This window comes from Stomoxys calcitrans, chromosome 2 (assembly GCF_963082655.1).
Source record: "Stomoxys calcitrans chromosome 2, idStoCalc2.1, whole genome shotgun sequence".
NCBI classification, from domain to species: domain Eukaryota; kingdom Metazoa; phylum Arthropoda; class Insecta; order Diptera; family Muscidae; genus Stomoxys; species Stomoxys calcitrans.
This window is the reverse complement of record NC_081553.1, coordinates 6,741,932-6,763,530: the sequence shown is the minus strand read 5'-3', so window position 1 is coordinate 6,763,530 and position 21,599 is coordinate 6,741,932. Positions and strand designations below refer to the sequence as shown.

Below are 21,599 nucleotides of genomic sequence, written 5' to 3'. Positions count from 1 at the left end.
GAGCCAATTGAATTCCCTGAAATTCTAAATAACATTCGTTCAACCATTTTATGACTCTAAACGGAGCAAATAAGTTTACAGACATGTTTGACATGTTTCTAAATTTAAAATTCGTAAACAATCAAAAACAGACACAAATACTTTTTTATATACATACATATATAGATAGATAGATTTTCCAAGCATTTGCTTTAATGCTATGAAAATTCTTTTCAGTGTTCTTTTAGCTTTTGTAATTATTTGGATTAAAAAAATCAAAGAAATAGAGATCTCAGCTTTTGCTCCATGATGATCTGTACTCTTACCAAGTTTGCGTCTTAAGTCTTTTGTTTTATATGCTCACACTGATCAATAATAAACATTCAATGGTGATTCAAATGAAAATACTTCCATATTTTAAAAAAGGTAGTTATGCAATATTTTGATTTGTTGCTTTTCATTTGCCTATTGTATTATGCATAATGATGCTCTAAAGCTTAAATTGGCCGGCACACATGACCGGTTTTTGACTGCCAATATCTTATCGCCATACCGCATATGGGTATGGCGATGTTTTTTGCGTGAGAGATTTTGCAGAATAATGATTGAAAGTTCATACAACTAGCAAATGTCGCCGACCTCGAAGCTTCAAAACAAGAAAATAGCCTACATGTCTGATGTGATATTCATAAAAAGGTACGGAGGAACAAAAAGCCAGAGATACACATTGTCGAAGTAAACCGTTGTTGACAGTGCAGAGCCCTTTGGGCAATTAAATATTTAAATGTATATTTTGCGCAGAACTTACCCGTTTCGACATGGGCCCATCGGAATAGTCCACAGGTTGACACTTAAGGTTGTAATTAAGCCATCCTGCCACCAGATGCTGAAATAAATGAATATTTTATAAATAAGTGCAAAGCAAAAACTCAGAACTGAAGGTGTTTTGAATTAAATGGGCTATCTTGTTAACATAAGACTATGAAGGTTATTGGGTTAAGGAATTTCGTATTCCAAATGTCTGATGAATAATGTATAGATCTGGGTTTATTTTTGGACAAACTAAAGCAGAATCGTTGAATTATTTTTAAGGCGATTATAACACCTTTTTATCAAACGTTATGTTTGAAATTTGTTAAAATTTTATGTTTCTTGATGTTTGCGTTAAACTTACCTCATAGAACATATACCCGCTAATGGCAACTTGGAAGGCATTGTACAAGACCATGGTACGTTTCAGCTGGTAAGGTTTACGATCGCGCATAATGAATGGGCCTATCAGAAATACCCATGTTAAATATATACCCACAAGGCCGAATGTGTACAGGGGGTTTGACATCATGGGGAAACGCTCTGCTCTGGGATCTGCAAATAAAATAAAAAGAAAAATATTTTCAAAACTAATTGTCTTTATATATTTATTTTTCATTTAAAATAGTAGTGTACATTTGTTTTTCAATTGAATAATTATATATTGAAGCAAGTTTGAATGCATTTGCATTGGAATAGTCAAAAAGACGCTATTATGATGACGACTTTATTTAGCTTTAAGGGCAATTAAATGCACGCAATAATGAAACGTTTAATAAATTTTCATTTAAGCTTTGGTCTGGCGGCGGTAATACACATTTCCCCAAGATGGGGATTTTTAGCATTTAAAAATTATAATCTTAAGCTTCTCAACGTCATTCAAAGTGCAGTTGGGATTTTCAAGATTTACGGAAATAACCTAAAGTGGAAAAATATAAGCCTTTCCGCTTAGACCTTATAAGCGGATATTGTGGAAATAGTTCTAATCCTTAAATGGATTGACTATTCGGAAACATTGTTGTACAGTAAAATTTAAATTCTTAGTGTCGATTAATATATGTATTGCACTAAATTTAAAAGATGGAAAAGATGGAAAAAATGGAATCGGAAAATTGGTTTACATCGTAGGTTATAAACAGATTTGGGCCATACATAGCAACAGTGAGAAAGAACTGCAAAGTTTCATATAAATCTAAAACAAATTGTAACATTTTGGCTCTTAAGCAGTCAAATCGTGGCGACTTTGACCATACAAAACGTGGGTTTTGGAAGTCGTAACAGAACATCATGTACGCTATGGGTGTTCAATAAGTCAAGTAGGATGATCTGTTTATATGGGACCTACATGACATTGATAGTAAAATCCACAGTAGAACTCAAAATGCAAAGTTTTACCTAAATCTGATAAGAATTACGTCCTCCATGAATTTAAATAGAAATATCGGTTTATATTGGAGTTATATATGCATGCGGATCTATTTGGCCTTTTTACAAAATTAGCAGACTTTCATCAACAAGCAAAACCAGGAAGATCAATAGGATATTTATAATTAGAAACTAAACATTTTTGCCAAATGGAATTAGAATTGGGTCGTTTAGCTACTTAACTTTTTAATTGGTGGATCAGTTTAAAACACTGATATATCATTTTACAGACTTTTTTGGGCCATCTTATACCTAGATGTTATCTGATTTCAGGCAAATTTGATCCTTTAGATGTTCTAAATGGCAAAAATATTTATATACCAATCCGATCATAGTTGACATGGTTGCTGGAAGGTATTACGGAAGTCTTGGTTTCAAATTGGAAATTCGGGTTATAAAAGTTTTTTTTTTTGTTATCTTGAACCTCTAGAGGATACAATTCCTATCCGATATGAAGAACATGATTCAAAACTGCCTTTAAAATTACATCGCCTTTTATTACTCGATTTCGCTGATATTTGACACAATGGACTGTGTTGGGATCATCGATATTCGTGTTCAATACGGTTCGGATCAGTTTATAAGTGGATATAACTGTCATATACATATACAGATCTCCCGATTTAAGTTCCATAAAAAGTACATTTTGAAATCGATGAATTTGTTATAATGGGTTGTGTTAGACCCTTTCGTAGCCATTTCTTAATATAACCCGAATATATTAAGAGGCTCCTTTTCCAAAACATGCTTATGTACAATGACAGAAGACCCCCACTAAATAAAAGAATTTGTGCAGAAAAGTGCTTACAACAGAAGGACAGACATATGAAATCGATTAGAATATCAAGACTATTAGAATATTTATATATATACACTTGTACTTTGGAAAACCCTCATAGGGCATATTCCGCGCTATTTATGTGAAAATAACTGAGCGGAAGTCCTTTATTTTCACTTCATTTCTCACAGATCAATGTCTGAAGGGGGCAGACTGTATAACACCCTGCACCTACCCTATAAAAGTAAATTGGACGATATCGAAATATGGACAAATTTCGGGGAAATCAGTGCAAAATTTTAATGACTATAATTGTAATGGCACTATATGAGCAAATGGAGCGTTGCATATACATATATGTATAGGTCAATACCTAAATCTGAACTGATTTCGACCAAACTCCCTACATTATGATATCCGTATATGAAACCGTTTTGGAAAATTTTGAGAAGATCATTTAATAAAAGCGCTTGCAGAGGCTCTAGAAGTGAAAATGTCTTGCGGATTTTTTCTTAACTTCCCAATCGAATTCCCAGATATGTATGTGTCTGTCCTCGCTCTCTGTTTCTGTTTTTCCTGTCAATTTAAACCGTCAGATGTTTATTCTCATGTCTTTCAGGTTGGAGCAACTTCTTGGATTCATAAAATCTCAGTCAACGTAGGCGGATTATTTCTCAATTTTTCTAAAGGAAGGTAAAAAGACCACATGACAGATTGTCTCGTTGTTTGGTACTGAATAGTTTGGAGACTTTCTTCTGTATTTTTACTGATGTTCAAGTGCCAAATAATGTTACCCTGAAAAGGGAGGAAATCGATTTAGACATATGTAAAATCATGTTCATTTTTTAATCCAAGTTGAACATTTCTTCACTTTGGTTAGGGTTTCTAAGTCTTCTAAGTCCGACTTACTTAATTAGTTGTTAGTATTCCTTTGTTAAGCGTTAAATAATCTTTTTGTTATACTTTTTTTGGGAAATACTATGCTTTGTGCAATTTTTTTTGTAATCGAATCTTTGTGCGACTTTTTCGAAATTCTGAAAGGTAACCAAATACCTTACTAATGTCTCCAGCATTAGACGAGGATAACCACTGCTTATAATATTTTCTGATTTTCTCGCGAGGTTTCGAACACTGGCGTTCAGCGTCATTGGGGGACATGCTAACCTCTGCGCTACGATGATAGGGTTACATTGAATTTGTTAATTCTTTACTCCATTCTAGCAAGCCCTCTAATTAAGCACAACATCTAAGTTAAAATCTCAGCGCAATACCTTACGAGTAAAAACTCTTTCCAAACATTTAAATAATACCTATTTTAACATTTGCTTATTTTTAAATGACCAGTTTGGTAGACAATTTGACGTTTTTCGGGCCATTAAGACATTTTAAGAGGAGTTTCTTATTTCAATAAAATTATTCATTTTATTACATTAGCTTAGTTTTTGAGCTGCCATATTTTTATTTCCTGTGTACATGAACTCGGAAGTAGATTTTTCCACCACTACAAAAATGTCGGTTATACGGTCTGAGAAACAAAAAATGCAACAGCATAAACGCATTGCATTCATTCACATGACTAGCAATTTATTTTTTGGGGAATTATCTTTTTGTATCTTACCCGCACTTATTTACAAAAAAGAAAAACAAACACAAAATTTTTCTCATTGCCATTGACCTTTCACTAAGCATAGGCTAAGGGTCAACATTTTTGTATGTCTATTACCGAACCCCTTCAACCCAAGCAAAATAAAAACAAACAGCAAGAAAAAAATCACTCAACTCAAAACAAAATTATATTGCATGTGCGTGTTGTTATTATTTTTTGACAATAATACACTGGCTTTTTAATAAAAACAGAGAAACAAAAACTCTATAAAAGTATTATGAGCACACAATCCAATCCACAAGATCGTTTAATACGGCCAGAAAAGAATCTGAATTTGTAGGAAAATATTTGCGAGTAATGAGTTGTTACTCGAATTAATCCTACTAGCAATGGCAGGCAGGGCGCTGGAGTGGGGCGCCTAAGGAAGTATAAACGTAAGTGCTCGCGCGTAGAGCAGTTAGTCAAATGTAATTAAGTCAACAAACCTCTTTGTTTTATATCTCTAAATACGTTTTAATGATCTTCATTATTGTCAGTCTACCAAGAAAAAAGTCAAATTCAAAAATAAATCTCATATAGAAAAACTCTTATGGGCGTCGTTGAAACAAAGCCCAATAGAACATCTCAAAACATTGACATTCGCAAGGTTTTCTCAAATCAATTTAGTGAAAAAATTTTAAAAAATAAACATTTTGACTTCCCTTAGAAGTTTGTTGGTTGTTCCATTCCGTTCCATAGTGCATAGCTTTTAAGGTTAGATAAACACCACAAGATTAGGCTAATTTGTTTAAAAGCGCAGATAAATAGCGACCGACGGCTTTGTTTTGTTTTGCTTTGGATGTTTATGAAATATTGATAGACTGCTTTATTTGTTATTTTGAAAGCCAATTGTTTTTGACATATCGATCAATTTGCTTAAAATTAGACAAATATTAAAAGTTATTTGCTTGGACAAAGAAATCGCCATACATTGGGCCTTGAGTCCTGAAATGATAATTACAACAGATATGGGCTGCCATTCTACAAACCAAATATAGGTGGGTTGTGTTTTTTATTTACCATTTTTGTATACCCTCCACCATGGGACTAATTTCGTCATTCTGTTTGTAACACCTCGAAATATGCGTCTGAGATCCCATAAAGTACATATATATTTTTGGTCGTCATGTCATTTTAAGTCGCTCTAGCCATGTCCGTCCGTCCGTATGTCTGTCGAACGCACGCTAACTTTCGAAGCAGTAAAGCTAAATACTTTTTATAAGTGTAGGTCGGTTGGGATTGTAAATGGGCCATATCGGTGCATGTTTTCATATAGCTGTCATATAAACCGATCTTGGGTCTTAACTTCTTGAGCCTCTAGAAGGCACAATTCTCGTCCGATTTGATTGAAATTTTGCCCGCGGTGTTTTGGTATCACTTCCAACAACTGCGCTAAGTATGGTCCATGTTATGATATAGCTGCCATATAAACGGATCTAGGATCTTAATTTCTTGAGCCTTTAGAGGGCACAATTCTCATCCTATTTGACTTAAATTTTGCACGTGGTGTTTTGTTATGACCCCCAATAACTGTGCTGAGTATGGCGCAAATAGGAACATAACCTGATATAGGTGCCATATAAACCGATCTGGGATCTTCTCCCAATTTTGCTTCTTGAGCCCCTACTAGGCGCAATTCTTACCCGAATGAACTGAAATATTACGCTTTGACTTCTACAATGTTCAGCATTCATTTATGGTCCGACTATAACTTGATGTAGCTCCAATAGCATAAGCGTCTTATTCAATATTCCTTGTTTGCCTAAAAAGAGATACCGCGCATAGAACTCGACAAATGCGATCCATGGTAGAGGGTATATAGGATTCGGCCCGGCCGAACTTAGCACGCTTTTTACTTGTTTTTGTTTAAGATTATTGAAAACATTTATTTACAACAGTCCATATTCACATGATATGCAAGACGAACTATGACCGATATTTTAAATCCATACTGTTATTATAATTCAATTAGCAACATTGTAAAAAGTTCTCTGATTCTTGGCATTACTTTGCGAGTTTTTCATTGAATAAATCCAATTTGATTCAAGAAATTATAGATCAACCACAAATGAAGGCATTCCAGTTTAGTGGGCCGTATATATTTATTAGAATGTTGAAACGGTCTATACACATACATATGTATGTATGTGATGCAAAGACGAGTAAGACCCAATTGTTAAGTTCGACTGGGCCGAATCTTACATACCCTAAACGGTAAATGGTATTTGTCAAGTTCTTTGGACTTTTTATATTTATAGGCAAAAACTAATAGAATAATTGCAAGTCATATCAAGATATCGATTTACTCAAGAGGTAACATCGGAAGAACGGTTCTTATGAGACCTATATCAAATTATGGCCCAATTCGAGCCTCACGTGGCATGTATATTCGAACTGCCAACAGATCCGAATTGTTCGTTTGTACATTGCCTAACACCAGTCTAGATATATTATTTTTGATTTTTATCACACCTTTTCCCTTTTTAATGATGATTCATACATAAAATATGTCTTTGTCCGATTTTTTTTGGTAGAAATACTTTTCTGATTTGTAAAAACAAAACATTGAATTGCAGAGGTTGACATGTCCGCCTATGACGCTGGACATCTGGCTCTTAAGGAACTATCAAAGAAACATATTTTAAGGCAAAAATATAATGCGGTTCTATACATTGCACTGAACCACTTTAAACAGCAAATATTGTGAATTTATACCAAAAAGCACAAAAAAGTACCTTTATACAGAACTTAGACCGAATATTTGTTCTTGGTTGCAGTGAGTGTCACTTCATAAATTTAATGAAATAAAATCCAAATACTGTTCCCCATTTTTTATCATTCAACCAATATTTCATTGGTTCCATCCTGGTGTTTTGGATTAATTTGGATTATAAATGCTATACGTAACAAACTTTGTTTGTTGTATACCCTTTAGGAGCTTCGCCTGCGGTAAAAGGACCTTTCTTTTGTTGTAAGACTAAAAACTTTTACTAGCGAAAGTGTTTCGATAACCGCAAATGATTAAACGTTTGTCGGACCAATAATTATCTTGTATCTCTCCTTCTAAAAAAAGGGTGAGTATTTAAGAGTATAGACCAGTGGAGGGTAAACCTACCTTATGCATACTACGGTGTACGTACACACGTAAATAATCCCAAGTAGGCCCATGGGCTTGCAAATAAATGCAACTGTGTGTTCGTCACTGGTAACATTTTATCCTCTTTTGTTTTGAGTAACCAAAGAGCGGTCAGTATGTTTGGAAGCTCAGTAAAAAGAAATATCCATCCCTAAGTAATGGTTGTTACTATGTCCGTTTTTCACAGCTAAAAACCCTTTTTTCGCGATAACTTTTTTGAAACATTACGAAAATAAAAATTTTATTAAAATTTTATCAGAAGTATTGACGGAATTTCCTACTGAATAAAATCGGAATGTTTTTTTCTTTAAAATCTATTATTTAAAAAAAGCAATCGGCAAAAATATCGCGAAAAGCGAAGTACCAGCCATAAGTTTTTTTTTTAGTTTTTAGCATAGGGAATACAGCAAATCATAATACAAAACTATAATTGAGTTGTGCCAAAATTAAACACTTTTAATATAATTGTGTATCATAATATCAAAATAACTTCAAATAAACTCAGAAAGAGTTGGAATTACCAACTAAGATCAGTTTATAATTGGTGAAAAATTGAGATTGAATTGTATTACAACATTAAATTGAACTTGGCATTCTTTTCAGTATGCACCATCTATTTTAAAATTAAAAAAAAAATTTGCATATATGTGAACATGACGTTAAATTAATTTATAAGTAAAGAAAAACTAGTTTAAACCCCGAATATATATATATATATATATATATATATATATATATATATATATATATATATGTATATATATATAAATTAAAAGGTACTGTTAAAATTGATTTTCTATGGTCGGTGTTGGATGAAATTGATGTGGACTAGTTTTACTTTCAACAAGACGGCGATACGTGACACACAACAAACGAAACTATTGCTCTATTACGGGAAAGTTTCCAGGCCGGGTTATCTATGGAAGAGGTAATGACAATTGGCCACCGAGATCTTGTGATTTAACACCTTGGTTAATCACGTAGTTATATCAGGTTATGACTTAATTTTTAATTGCAGCGAAAACGGATTTTAAACATACTACCCCAACTGACCTATACATGTATCAATTTGTACAAAATTTGGAACTCCAACCTTTTTTGATAGGAACTCCAACCGTGCCTTTGATAGGCCGACGGATATCGTTTAACCGGCTTGGAGCATCATTACGATCAATAATAATAGTGTATACACGTTTAGGTGTGTTCTGACTATTGCAACTAGTGGCAAGGACTTTCCAAGTATTCGGAACACCGTGATCAAATCCATTTATCATTCTTAATTGTGTAAATAAAGATAAGATTATTGATAGAAATGCTATTTAATCTAAAATTTTTCATAAAAACTATTATGCGAATGTTAAATTCTTCGCCTACTGTACCATCTTTGTCTCAACATCATTTATAACTAAATTCTTAATTATACATGGCATGTTAGTCTCAAGTTTATAAAACATTCTTTAGCCACCACACTAACAACGTTACAATATCGCATGTTGTATGTTCAACGGCATTGTGCAATATTCTAAAGTAGTATTTGACTATTTATGTTGTAAACAAGGAGTGTTTAACATTCTGTCTTTGTAGACGTTTTGCGCCATAATACACTTACACAAGTCCACCATTCATGCCAACATATTATCAATAAAACATGTATTAGAAAAAAGCCAGAAGCTAAAAAATAATAAGCCACACAGAACTACTTACAAATATTTTTGCGCAATCATTCAATCATTCATTCAATTAATGACACTACAATATTTGATGGCACAATTTTTAAACAGTTTTAAGTTTTTTCTATTTGTTTATGGATGATTAAAACCATTCTATGCGAATGGAAAACTATGGAAATAAGTTTTAATTTCATTTACATTAAGGCGTATTTAATATAAATAATAAGAAATACGCCTTGATTTACATTTTACTATTTTTTCCGGACAGCATATGAGTTTTTATTAACTATTCTAGTTGTTATGCTTCCGTAAACTATAATACATTCGTTATTTGCTGACGTATTGTTGTACAGCACACAAATAGGAATATTGAAAAAAATTAAGTTCCTAATAATTGAGCTAAAAATGTTATCGATATTAGAGAAGTGTTGCAGAGCTTTCATATTGGACAATTGACAATTGAGCTAACTTAATTGTATTACTTTTTTCAATGCCAGCATCGAGGTTGGTTCGAAAGGAGAACACAATTCTTATTAATTCTGGCTAGAATTTGTAAAAATTATTGCTCCAATGTGATATTCTGTTATCACAGCAATTTAGGTTCCACTAAACCGGTTTTCCAATTCTACCATTTTTACCACACCCTCTTCCCCAAATTGGTCATTACGACCGATCTAGGCTATATGGGTATTAAATGAAAGGTTTCTGGAAGTAGATTATGATATGAAAACAGATGCGCCGGCTACCAAAATCCACCGGACCAGCACGTTTACATACGAACAAATTTGGCGAGCTTTGTCTTAACATTGAACTTAATACAATAATAAAGAAGCAAATCATTTATTAACCAGTAAGGAAAGGCAAAAGTCGGGCGAAGCCGACTATATAATACCCTACTCCACCGAGTCTACACTACTTTTAATGCATGGAACCTGTGTTGAAATGTTGTCAGAATTGAACCTTGCAAGATTTTCTTACCAAAGGACCTAAATTGTGGCTACCAGAGCCTTAAAGGCCATATCATATAAAATATATATATGGGTGCTACATATATCTAAATCTTGACGGACTTTAATAAATTTAAGCACACGTACTAAGACGTCAAATAAGACACCATTCGCTAAATTTTATAAAGATCAAACAAAAATGTTGGCTTCTATAGCCTTAAGAGGGCATATCGGATGGAAGATATATATGGGAACTATATCTAAATCTGAACAGATATTATGAAATTTTCCACATGTATTGGGACGTCAAATAATACATCTCATGCAAAATTTTATAAAAATCGAACCAAAATTGTGGCTTCTATAGCCTTAAAATGCCATGTCGGATGGGAGATATATATGTGGCGCTATATCTAATTCTGAATAGATTTTTATGAAATTTTGCACATATATAGGAATGTCAAATAATCGTCTCGTTCAATATTTTGTAAAGATCAGACTAAAATTGTGGGTTCTACAACCTTAATAGGCCATATCGGATGAAAGATATATATGGGAGCTATATCTAAACCTGAACTGATTTTTATGAAATTCTGCACACGTATTGGAACGTCAAGTAAAACATCTCATGCAAAATTTTGTAAAGATCGGACGAAAATTGTGACTTCAAAGGCCATATCGGATGGAAGGAATATATGGAAGCGATATCTTAATCTGAACCGATTTTTATGACGTTTTGCATACGTATTGAAACGATAAACAAAACATCTTTTGCTAAATTTTGTAAAGATCAAACTAAAAATTGTGGCTGATATAGCCTTAAAAGCCCATGTTTGATGATATATATATATGGGAGCTATATCTAAATGTGAACCGGTTTTTTATAAATTTTGCACACATATTAGGACGTCAAATAAAACAACTTATGCCAAATTTTGTAGAGATCCAAAATTGTGGCTTAATAGGCTATATCGGATGAAACATATATATAGGAGCTATATCTTAATCTGAACCGATTTTTTTCAAAATCAATAGCGTTCGTCCTTGGACCAAAAAGGTAACTTGAGCAAAACTTTGTGACAGTCGGACAGCAAATGCGACCTGTACTATGATTACAAGAATGCATGGTGAGGCAGACAGACGGACATAGCTAAATCGAATCAGGAAGTGATTCTAAGCCGATCGGTATACTTATCAATGGGTCTAGCTCTTCTCCTTCTTTGCGTTGCAAACAAATGCACAAAGATATAATACCCTGTACCACAGTGGTGGTGTAGGGTATAAAAATGGAAAACGATTTTTTTTTTTTTTTTGATTTAATACTTTCTGCTTAACTTATATCGTTTGAAAAGCCCAAAGAATACTTTGTATGAATACAATTGTGGCAAAATAAAAGTTGTATAATTGCATCAAACACTAGAAAAAATTTATTAATACAAATTTTATGATCTGCCGTCTAGCTGCATTTACCAGCTCAATAAAAATTTATAATGAACGTGTTTTATGTGAGGAGATGAAAGCAGATATCAATAAAAGTTTCGCCTTCACATTTTATCTATCCCTTGGGATACATTTTAAAAATGAAAAAAAAAACTTTATATTTTTAATAGTCAATTAGAGAGATGGTACAGCTTTAAGAAAAAATGTTTGAACAACACATGAACGAAATTTTAAATAATTCTCTTGGTTATGTATCAACCATTAGTAACCAATGCCCAAAGAGATATGCATATATTTTTAATAAGAAAATAAAATAAAGTCCAAAATCATTTATTGACCGCTTCCTTATTTGGTTAAGAAGCATGTAAACTTAAATAACTGACCTAACTCTTAATGTTTGTAACATACGATATTTGACTAGATTGTTGTGACACACATTTTAGCATAGTTTTAAATTAGCATCAAAAATCTTGAAAAAAACCAAACAAAACTCGTCTGATACATAAGATGAAGCGTATAGAAGAATATTTCACATGTGCTGTAAAAACTTCACAAAAGAATTTCCATAAAAATGAATAAAATTTAATTTCTTAATTTCTGTGAATTTTTGATATATCCGGTTTGCTCATGCCCTTGAAAATCAATATTTAGTGACATATATTTTGTCAAAGAACTTATCCAGCATGCGGCATAATTTAAAGGCCAGGAAATTTAAATATTTTTTTTACACATGAAATGATAGTATTCTACTCGGCATGTGTAGAAAAGTAAATTCTCAAAAAACTAGATTTTGATGATAATTAAATTAACAAATCGCGATATTTATCTTGTGTTAAAAAAAAGGAATAGACTAACGAATTTACAGTCCACATACTTTATTTTTTCGATTGCATGAAAAAATGTAAGAACTCGAAAATTTTTTTCAATCGATATGATACTAAGCTTAATTTCAAAAAATTTCCTGAGTAAATTAGATATTCTATTCTATATTTAATTTTATGAGTAATATTCCTAAGTCCTAAAGACCGTTCGAATATAAAAAATTGGGTCTATTTATCATATTCTATTTTATGAGTAAAAAATTTCTAAAAATCCTAAAGACTGTCCAAATTGGGTTCACAGTTACACAGTTACTGTACAAGTAGTACTTCCCCAATTAAACAGATTTGTTTGTAGCAAATATATTCCATTATTATTTTTTTGCGTTTAGTTTGTTTGTCTGTTTCATTATGCGTCGACACGGATGAACCTATTTTCCTGAAATTTTGACAAAATGACAGAGTTCGGCTCCAGGTGAATATAGGGAACTTTTTTTTATATACCAAAAACAAGGTGGGCGGAGAAATTGCATAAATGAGAAGGTCCAACCTCCCTTTTATCTCGATTTCCAAAATCTTCCAGCTAAATCATATTTTCACCTTTATGGTGACCCACAGGCAAGTCATCGAAAATAAATTTTGCTTTAATTTGAATTTCGACCAAAATCCGAACATATTGTTCTAGTCATAGAGTACATTTTGCAAAATTTGAAGTAGGTCTGTTGATAAATGTGTTTGAAAAAGGCCTAAAAGTTCAATCTGGGAGATAAGTATATATGGGAGCTATACCTAAGTAAGAACCGATTTCCATGAAATTCACCAGTGATGAGAAAGAGACGTAAGAGGACCTTTCGTGCTTAATTTCTTGAAAATATTAGTCAAAATCGGACGAAAATGTGTATGGGAGCTATACCAAAATCTAAACATATTTCAACTGAAATCGGACACATAGTAAAAGTCATAAAAGAAGGCATTGTGCAAATTTTTGGGAAACTCTGTTAAAAAAATGCTCTTAAAAACAAAATCGGGTGACCCCTATATATGGGAGTTTTATATAAATCTGAACCGATTTCTATGAAATTCAACAGCATTGCCATGAGTCAAAAGAGAGTCTGTTGTGCTAAATTACGAGAGAATCGTTTAGCAAATGACCACATTATTGGAATATTAGTCCAAATCGGACAAACATATATATGGAAACTGTATCCAAATATGAACCGATTTCTCCCAAACTCTGCACATATCTTGGTAACTATAGGGGAAAAGGTTTTGCAAAAATTTGAGAAGTGAAAACCGCGCATACATACATATATATGGGAGCTATTTCTAAGTTTGATCCTATTTGTATTATTTGTTTTATATTAATTTGTATTATATTAATTCACCAGTAATGACAAAAGTCTTAAGGGAAACCTTCGCGCTAAATTTTAAGAATCATTTGATAAATGACGTTATTGCTGCAATTCAATTCGGACGTACATATATATGGGAGCTATATCCAAATATGAACTGATTTCTTCCAATTTCAATAGGCTTTGTTTCTAGGCCAAAAACAAGTCATATACAAAATTTTAAGACAATCGGATAAAAATTGCGATTTGAAAATGATTCTGAGTCGATCCATATACAACGTTCCTTCTGGGTGTTACAAATAAATTCACTAAGTTTTAATACCCTGTACTAGAGTAGTGATGTAGGGTATAAATATTTGGGGTTCTGTTACCTGGGGGAGAACCCGAATACAAAATCCACAAAAAATATTTGAATGCATTACATTTCAGTTAGTATTCACAACTAATTAAGCTAATTAAAAAGCATATTTTTTGTCATTGCAAAAATCTACGATCATTAAAGCTCGTCTCGAAAGAGAAACAATTGAAGAAAACTGTTTAGTTTTGGAAAAAATTTCAATTATTCACTTTAATTAGAAATGAAGATTTTTCAATAAATTGGTTTATTGAGTTGGTAAACGCTTTAGTTAATCACAAGTGCAAATTTTAAAACCGTTTATTAATAATACAAACTTCTTTATAGAACCGATTTTAGCAAAATTTTTAATTATATATAAAATTTTTTGAATCAAACCAAGATTTTTATTTTTTTTTCAAAATCTCCCACAATATAAAGTGGAATATTGTGTGAGATTTTGGAAAAAGGGGCAAAGTGTCAAAGGAAGAAATATTCTACATCCAATTTAACTATAAGTCACACAAGAAATAAATGTGTCAACATAATACAATTCACATAAGTATCGGAAAAAATTGTATTAAATTTTGGTTAATGTCGCTTTTTTCTGAATTCATTGCATAAAGTCCCTAAAATCTCCAGCTTAGGAGATGATATAAATGGAAAAAATATTCCAAATCGAATTTGACTGGGGGTTCCCTAAGAAAAGAAACTTGTATTGCATTAATATAATATCACAAAGAGCTTGGTTATATTAAAACAAGCATATTATTTTTTTAGTCTTTATTATTTTTAGAATTTGGTCGCCCCGGTAGTCAAGTCGATAGTTTCCTCGAATTACCAGTGCAGGGGTTGTGGGTTTAATTGCCACTAAAGACCTGGTCTGTCGCTACTGTACTGTATTACAATTGCCCAAAATAGTCTGTCGGGAGTCCGTTTTCAAGACAATCTGCCGCTCTAAACGTACCTAACTTCAATAAACTCCACCATATTATTAACGTGTACTAACTTTGTCACTCAGTTTGCAAAACCTCTGCTTAAAATGCTGCAAAAATGATTTTTTTTATGTAAGTCAGTTGGTATTGTAAATGGGATGGTTTGGCCCATTTTTAGGTACATCTCCCATACAAACCGATGTAAAGATATGACTTCTTCATAACTAAGAGAGCTCAAATATTATTCTATATTGCATGGAATTTGTTTTGATTTCGATAATATGTTTTGAATTCATGTCATTCGAAAATCTTAACAGAACCCAAGATACAATAATTCAGCAATACGAGTTATATGGGAGATATACCTTAACATGAATCGATCCATCTTATTTACAATACCAAATGATCTACAGCAATAAAAATGATTTTCGCATAACTGAAAGCAGAGGCTTCACTCAATTGAATAACTTCGTGCTTTCGAAAGACGCTCAGACAAACGTAAATCACTAAACTATCGTAGAATTTTATGGCGACCATAATTTTATTAATGTTTAATAATGTTTTAAATCATTAAATCATGTGTAAAAAACGAAGATACCCTATTCTAAGATGGAGTGTATTGAAATTGTCAATTACTTCACTCAATTGAATAACTTCTTGCTTTCGAAAGACGCTCGGACAAACGTAAATCACTAAACTGTCGTAGAATTTTATGGCGACCATAATTTTATTAATGTTTAATAATGTTTTAAATCATTAAATCATGTGTAAAAAACGAAGATACCCTATTCTAAGATGGAGTGTATTGAAATTGTCAATTACTTGTAAAGTAACAAAAACTAAAAATAAATAGGCTTGTTTTTAATATGACCAAATAATGAAATTTTACTAATAAATACAATACCTACAGGTTTCTTTTCTACAGGAACTCCCGGTGAAATTCAATTTGAAATTCTCAGTAAAATGTTGTCCTTATGTAGGGATCTGAGCGGCAGTATGAAATGAGTTCAGAAAAATACGAAATTTATGGAACTTGTTTTTTTATACATTTATTGTGGGTGGTACTTATGTTAATTATTGTATATTATATTGACTAATTTAATTTTTTTGGTGACTCATCTTTAAATTTGATGTGGAATACTTCTTCTCTGTCCTAATTTAAAATATAAGAGCCAAAGATTAGCAAACTTAATTAAAAGATGATCAGTTTTCCAACTTTTAAGGAAACATTCCCTTTGGAGAAAAAAATCTCTTCATATTAATATTTTTTTATTTTTAATGGAATGTTAATAAATCCTTAACTTTGCGTCTTGTTGTTAAATACAACAATCTATAATGAAGGTCAAAATATCGTTGTAAGTTGGGAAATTGATTTTGAGATATGACAACAGCAAACCGTAGTTAAAGTCGCAAAATAGCCTTACAGATAGGAGTGTTTTTAAATATTTAATTTTTTTAAGTAAAGATGATAAAATTTTAAAAATTTTATTTAAAGTTTTGGTTCTTTGACTCTTTGTTTTTGCCCAAATTCTACGAATAATGAAAAATCCTAAATCTTGGGACACATTTTTGTGAGTGTAAATTGGAATATTGTGAGATATGCCTAAATTAGAACACATGCTAAAATAACAATTAAGGTTTTCTCCAATAAATATCCTGTTTAAATTTTAAGGAAATTAATGTATATATTTGCATATATACTATAATTTCCTTAAAATTTGTAAAACTATATAGCCTATTTTGAAATTATTAGTTATATTTAATAGAGAATATTTCATGAACCAACGCAAAAAGGAACGATTGAATTTAAGCAAAAAAAGTTGAAAATATCGTGTTTTTTGGAAAATTTATATCGATATTTTTATGATACATTGATATATATTATATATACAGATTTTTGTTGTGAATTGACTTATACACATATTTGGTAAGAAATGTTTTTGTCATTGGTTTCATACTCCGAAAATAAAGATTTATAAGCGAATTTAACAGGAGCTTAGAAAAAGTTCTGATTTAACCCTACGGATAACTGGCTTTTATGCAAAGTTTTGGATTATTTAGAGACCTATAGTAGAATTTTACAGCGTACATTTTTGTAAAATATTTTGATCTGCCACAAACCTATTTTAAAAGGGTTTTAACTCCTTTTTGAAATTCTAAAAGACCTTTTTATGGAGTATTGCCCGCAGTCTTGTCAGTAATATTGCCAATTATACTATAAACCAAAAATGAAAAAATAACAACTTATCGTGAGCCAAAAATTAAGAAAGATGCCCAGAAGGGGGGAAATTCCCATTTTTTTAGGTTCCTTTTGATGTAAACTTTCAAAACGCTGATACATGTGTTTTGTCTTTCTGCTTCCTCTTTCATAATCAGAGCAATTTTTTTCGTTGTGTTCCACAGTGAATTGTTTAATATTTCAGTCAAGTAAAACTTCTCTGTAAATGGTGTAATTATATGGGGTACTATTCGGGCTCGGTTATAAAAGAAGGCTGTTTTTCATAAATCTATACTTAAATCAGGCAGCACCGAACGAAATATGAAAAGTTTTCCTCTGATCTTAATTTTAATTCCTAGATCGATTTTCGTGGAAATTTTTGAATGTAAGTCAACATAACAAACATGACCGAAATCGAATTACTAATAAGCCTCCTTTGACTTCAAATTTAATCAAATAACGAGTTACGTTTATTTAAAACACGGACTAGAATTGACATGGACCTATGGAAGGAGGATTTGACATGGACCTATGTAAATTATCCAGTGTTAGTCAAATTATATGAGAGAATCTTGTAATATCCATTGCCAATCAGTTAATCTTAGTGGTACAAGAAAATAAATCAGAGGATCGGTTTATTGTGGGCCATATCTCTTTATGGAACTATCTGAGCCATATATTGTGTGTTATTAACTGAATAGAAAATAGGAAAAAATTTAAGTTATTTTAAAAAATCGGGAGCCCCGGTTGCCGAATTAGTAGCGTACTTGGATTGCCAGTGCGGTGGTCGTGGGTTCGATTCCCACCAGAGGCCTTGGTCTGTCGCTACTGTGGCATCACAATTGTGCAAGTGAGTCTGTGAAGGACTGCCACTCTTACCTAACCTATTTAAACAAATATACAGATATTTGAAATCACTGCCAATCTAACTCAACCAAATTTGTTATTCAAAACAGTAAAAATCTTTGCTAAAGCAGCATTTTTTGTCTGCTGAAAATGGGAAAGCAGACATTACTGCTTCTTCAGCAAACATAGAGCTGCTGTATTAGTAAACATTTCGGTCAGCTAATTCAGCAAACAAAAGCTGTTGTTTCGGGTACAAAAATTTGCACCCAGAAAAATTAGTCTGCTGATATAAAATTAGAAATTTTGATCTTTTGAGTAAATCCATTCGAAATTTTTGAACTTCAAAATTAAATTGAGACATTTGCTACATATTAGTAAAGAAATATGGCAATTTTGGACGTTATTTTTTGTTAAAAAGCATATATTGAAATGAAGTGGTTATTTTGTCTGATGTTATTTAATCTCGATCAAAACGTAGAAAATTGTAAAACAATTTTAGTTTGTAAAATAAGAAGGAATATAATTATTATTTTTTTTTAATATATATGACATTTTTGACTTTTTTACTTTTCAAAATTTAGAAACAACAGAAATTGTTTGCTTTTTTAGAAATAATTTACTGCTGTCCCATTTTCAGCAAACTTTCTGCTGTTTCAGCCAAGATTTTTGCTGTTTTTACTAACAAATTTCTATGGGTCTAGACTTCACTGGCTGACCTTCCATGACAGCTAGCATTTTAGCTTTCTGTATATGGTTATAGGTACATAGGTACATAGATACACAGATATGGTCTATATTGACTTTTTCTTGATTTATGGATGTTCTGACCTGTCTGATTATGGATGAAAAATGTATCTGTTAATGTTTCAGTTTGAAAGCTACTGGACCATTGAGGCCAAAAACAAATAACTTTTTGAATTTTTACGATTTTATTTGTATTTATTTTATTTTGATTTTAGTAGTATCAAACCATATTTGTCGGTTTTTATCAATCTTTAATTTATTGAATCAAAAGACTTTAAACAGGAACTTGAAGTAGAATAACAAAGGGACGTATGCAATGTAGGTTGATCAACAATTAGCCTATGTCTGATCGCATGATTCTTATGAGTAGTACATCACTGAACACTGAGAAATTATAGCCTTGAGACTTAGAAACTTGGGGCTTAGGAATTTTTTTAGCAACTCCTTCATCATTTGTCTGATAATAAAACTAAAACTTGTAAAAAAATCTAGTTGGGAATCCATTTCGTACACTCAACCAAATTAGTTATTCAAAACAGCAAAAATGTTTGCAAAAACAGCAGTTTTTATCTGCTGAAAATGGGAAAGCAGACATTGCTTCTGTTTCAGCATACATAGGGCTGCTGTGTTAGCAAACATTTCTTACTGCTATTTCAACTAACAAAATCTGCTGTTTTGTGTATACAAGTCTGCTGAAAAACAATTTTTATGCTACTTTCAACGGTTGGCTGTTACCTGTTTTGATTACTTTATGCAGTTTTAAGATTTTTTTTTTTTAATTTTTGTTGGGAGAGATTATTTTAATTTGTGGACTATTACTGTAAAGAAGCTACCTGATCTATCCATTGGTATACATTTCGAAATGTGGCTGAGCTAGCTAGATGTGTTAATGACTGGCATGGCATTTTGTATTTAAATTTAAAGAAAAAACAATATGGAAAGTATACATGCTCAGCAAACAACAGTAATAGTAAAACTACTGCTAAAATAGCAGCAAAATTAACTGTTAATATTCAGCAGTCAGTGTTTGCTATTTTCAGCAAACTTTTTTCTATGAGTGCACTGAGATCTACATTTACATATGTGTTCTATTTTTTCTTCCACTTTTTTTTGAGTGTTTGTTACTAAATTTTGTAAAAATTCTCCAAAACAACAGCTAAAAGCAGTTGGTAAAATGACCAACAAGTATATTTTAGTTGAGACTGCTTTTGCTTGATATTTTCATCTGATCTTATCTTCTAAGTCTTGACACCTACCGCCATAATCCTCTATGACCAGAGAGTAGTATCTCTGTATTAATCCAGTGAAATTCTTTGTCACATAATGTGATTTGAATTCTGTGAGGGCGATGTGGGCAATTTCAGCGGCCATATCGAAGCCTGATGTGGTGTTTCTATTCATATTGCTGGAGTTTGTTTGTGTTTTTGGTGTTGGGAATTAAGGGGGCTTTTATTTTTTTTTTACAGTTTATAACTACAAAAATTCACACTGGTAACTATTTTCAGCTTTTGCAATATCCTATTAAGTTGTATGCTAAGAGCACATTTTCACTTAAATATTTTGTTGTTTTCGAATTAAGGAAAATCAAATATCTTTTTATTATATTTTTTTTTGCGTGATAATTTTTAACAACAATATCTTATTTTTTTAAAAAAATATTTCGAAACGAATATCAGTTTTATTTTTTTGTAAATTTTTTGGTTGTCTGTTTTTTTTATTTTTTTGTTTGTTTTCTGTTTTTTATTTGGTTTCGTTTTCGATTTCGTTTAGATTTTGCTAATTTTTGCCAAACCGAACCGTATGAATTTTTATGCTCAACTGACTTGAAAACTTCTCAACCTGCATAAGATAATATAATTTTTTGAACCACACTCAAGACGCAATCCACGAAATGCTACACCAACAAAACTTAACACACATATACACGGATATATCGGAGAACAGTAACACTCTACAATACAATGGCAAGCACCACAGTAATGCTTTGTAAATATCGATCATAACGATAATCACAAGCACAAAACTAGCCCCCTCCCCTCGCCCACACAACAAAGTGAGCAGAGCAAAACAGACTGCGAGAGACACCGGCATTCTCCATTCATTCAGTCAATGAGCAGTAACTTCGAAAACCGAGGTGATGTCTCAAGTCAAGCTCAAATCGAACCTAAGCTTTAGTTAAACTCAAGGTATAGAGCCGCACACTTGCACACACACACACACACGTGCATACATTCTCGGAGTGCTGAAAGTTCTTTTAGTGTTGTTGCTGGTAGTGGTTAGTACTTGAACTAAAAGAAAAAGCTTCGTCGGTGTGTAGTCTAACTACCTAGAATATGAAACAAGAAAATCCCCCGAATACGATGTATGTGGTAATGTCGGTAGTGGTGTGTTGTTGTGAGTTTGCGTGGCTGTGGGTGTGCATGTGAATATGCGTATGCATCAGTTACTTTTCCAATGTACCTTTGGACAGCTCGTTTTTCATATATGTATGCTTTAATGACCCCATGAAATTACGTATGCGG

General features: G+C 32.2%; 1 protein-coding gene across 1 annotated transcript in view; it reads right to left on the bottom strand.

Moving 5' to 3' along the window:
• LOC106083349 (elongation of very long chain fatty acids protein 7) overlaps window positions 1–21,068 on the bottom strand; it is a 45,814-nt gene extending 24,746 nt beyond the window's left edge. The window contains exons 1-3 of the mRNA XM_013246291.2: window positions 20,334–21,068; window positions 1,154–1,344; window positions 788–865 (exon numbers count right to left, since the gene is read on the bottom strand). Of these exons, the coding sequence (XP_013101745.1) occupies window positions 788–865; window positions 1,154–1,344; window positions 20,334–20,478 (414 nt within the window). The 5' untranslated portion in view covers window positions 20,479–21,068. The remainder of the gene's footprint in view (window positions 1–787; window positions 866–1,153; window positions 1,345–20,333) is intronic.
• Window positions 21,069–21,599: the final 531 nt, after the last annotated feature.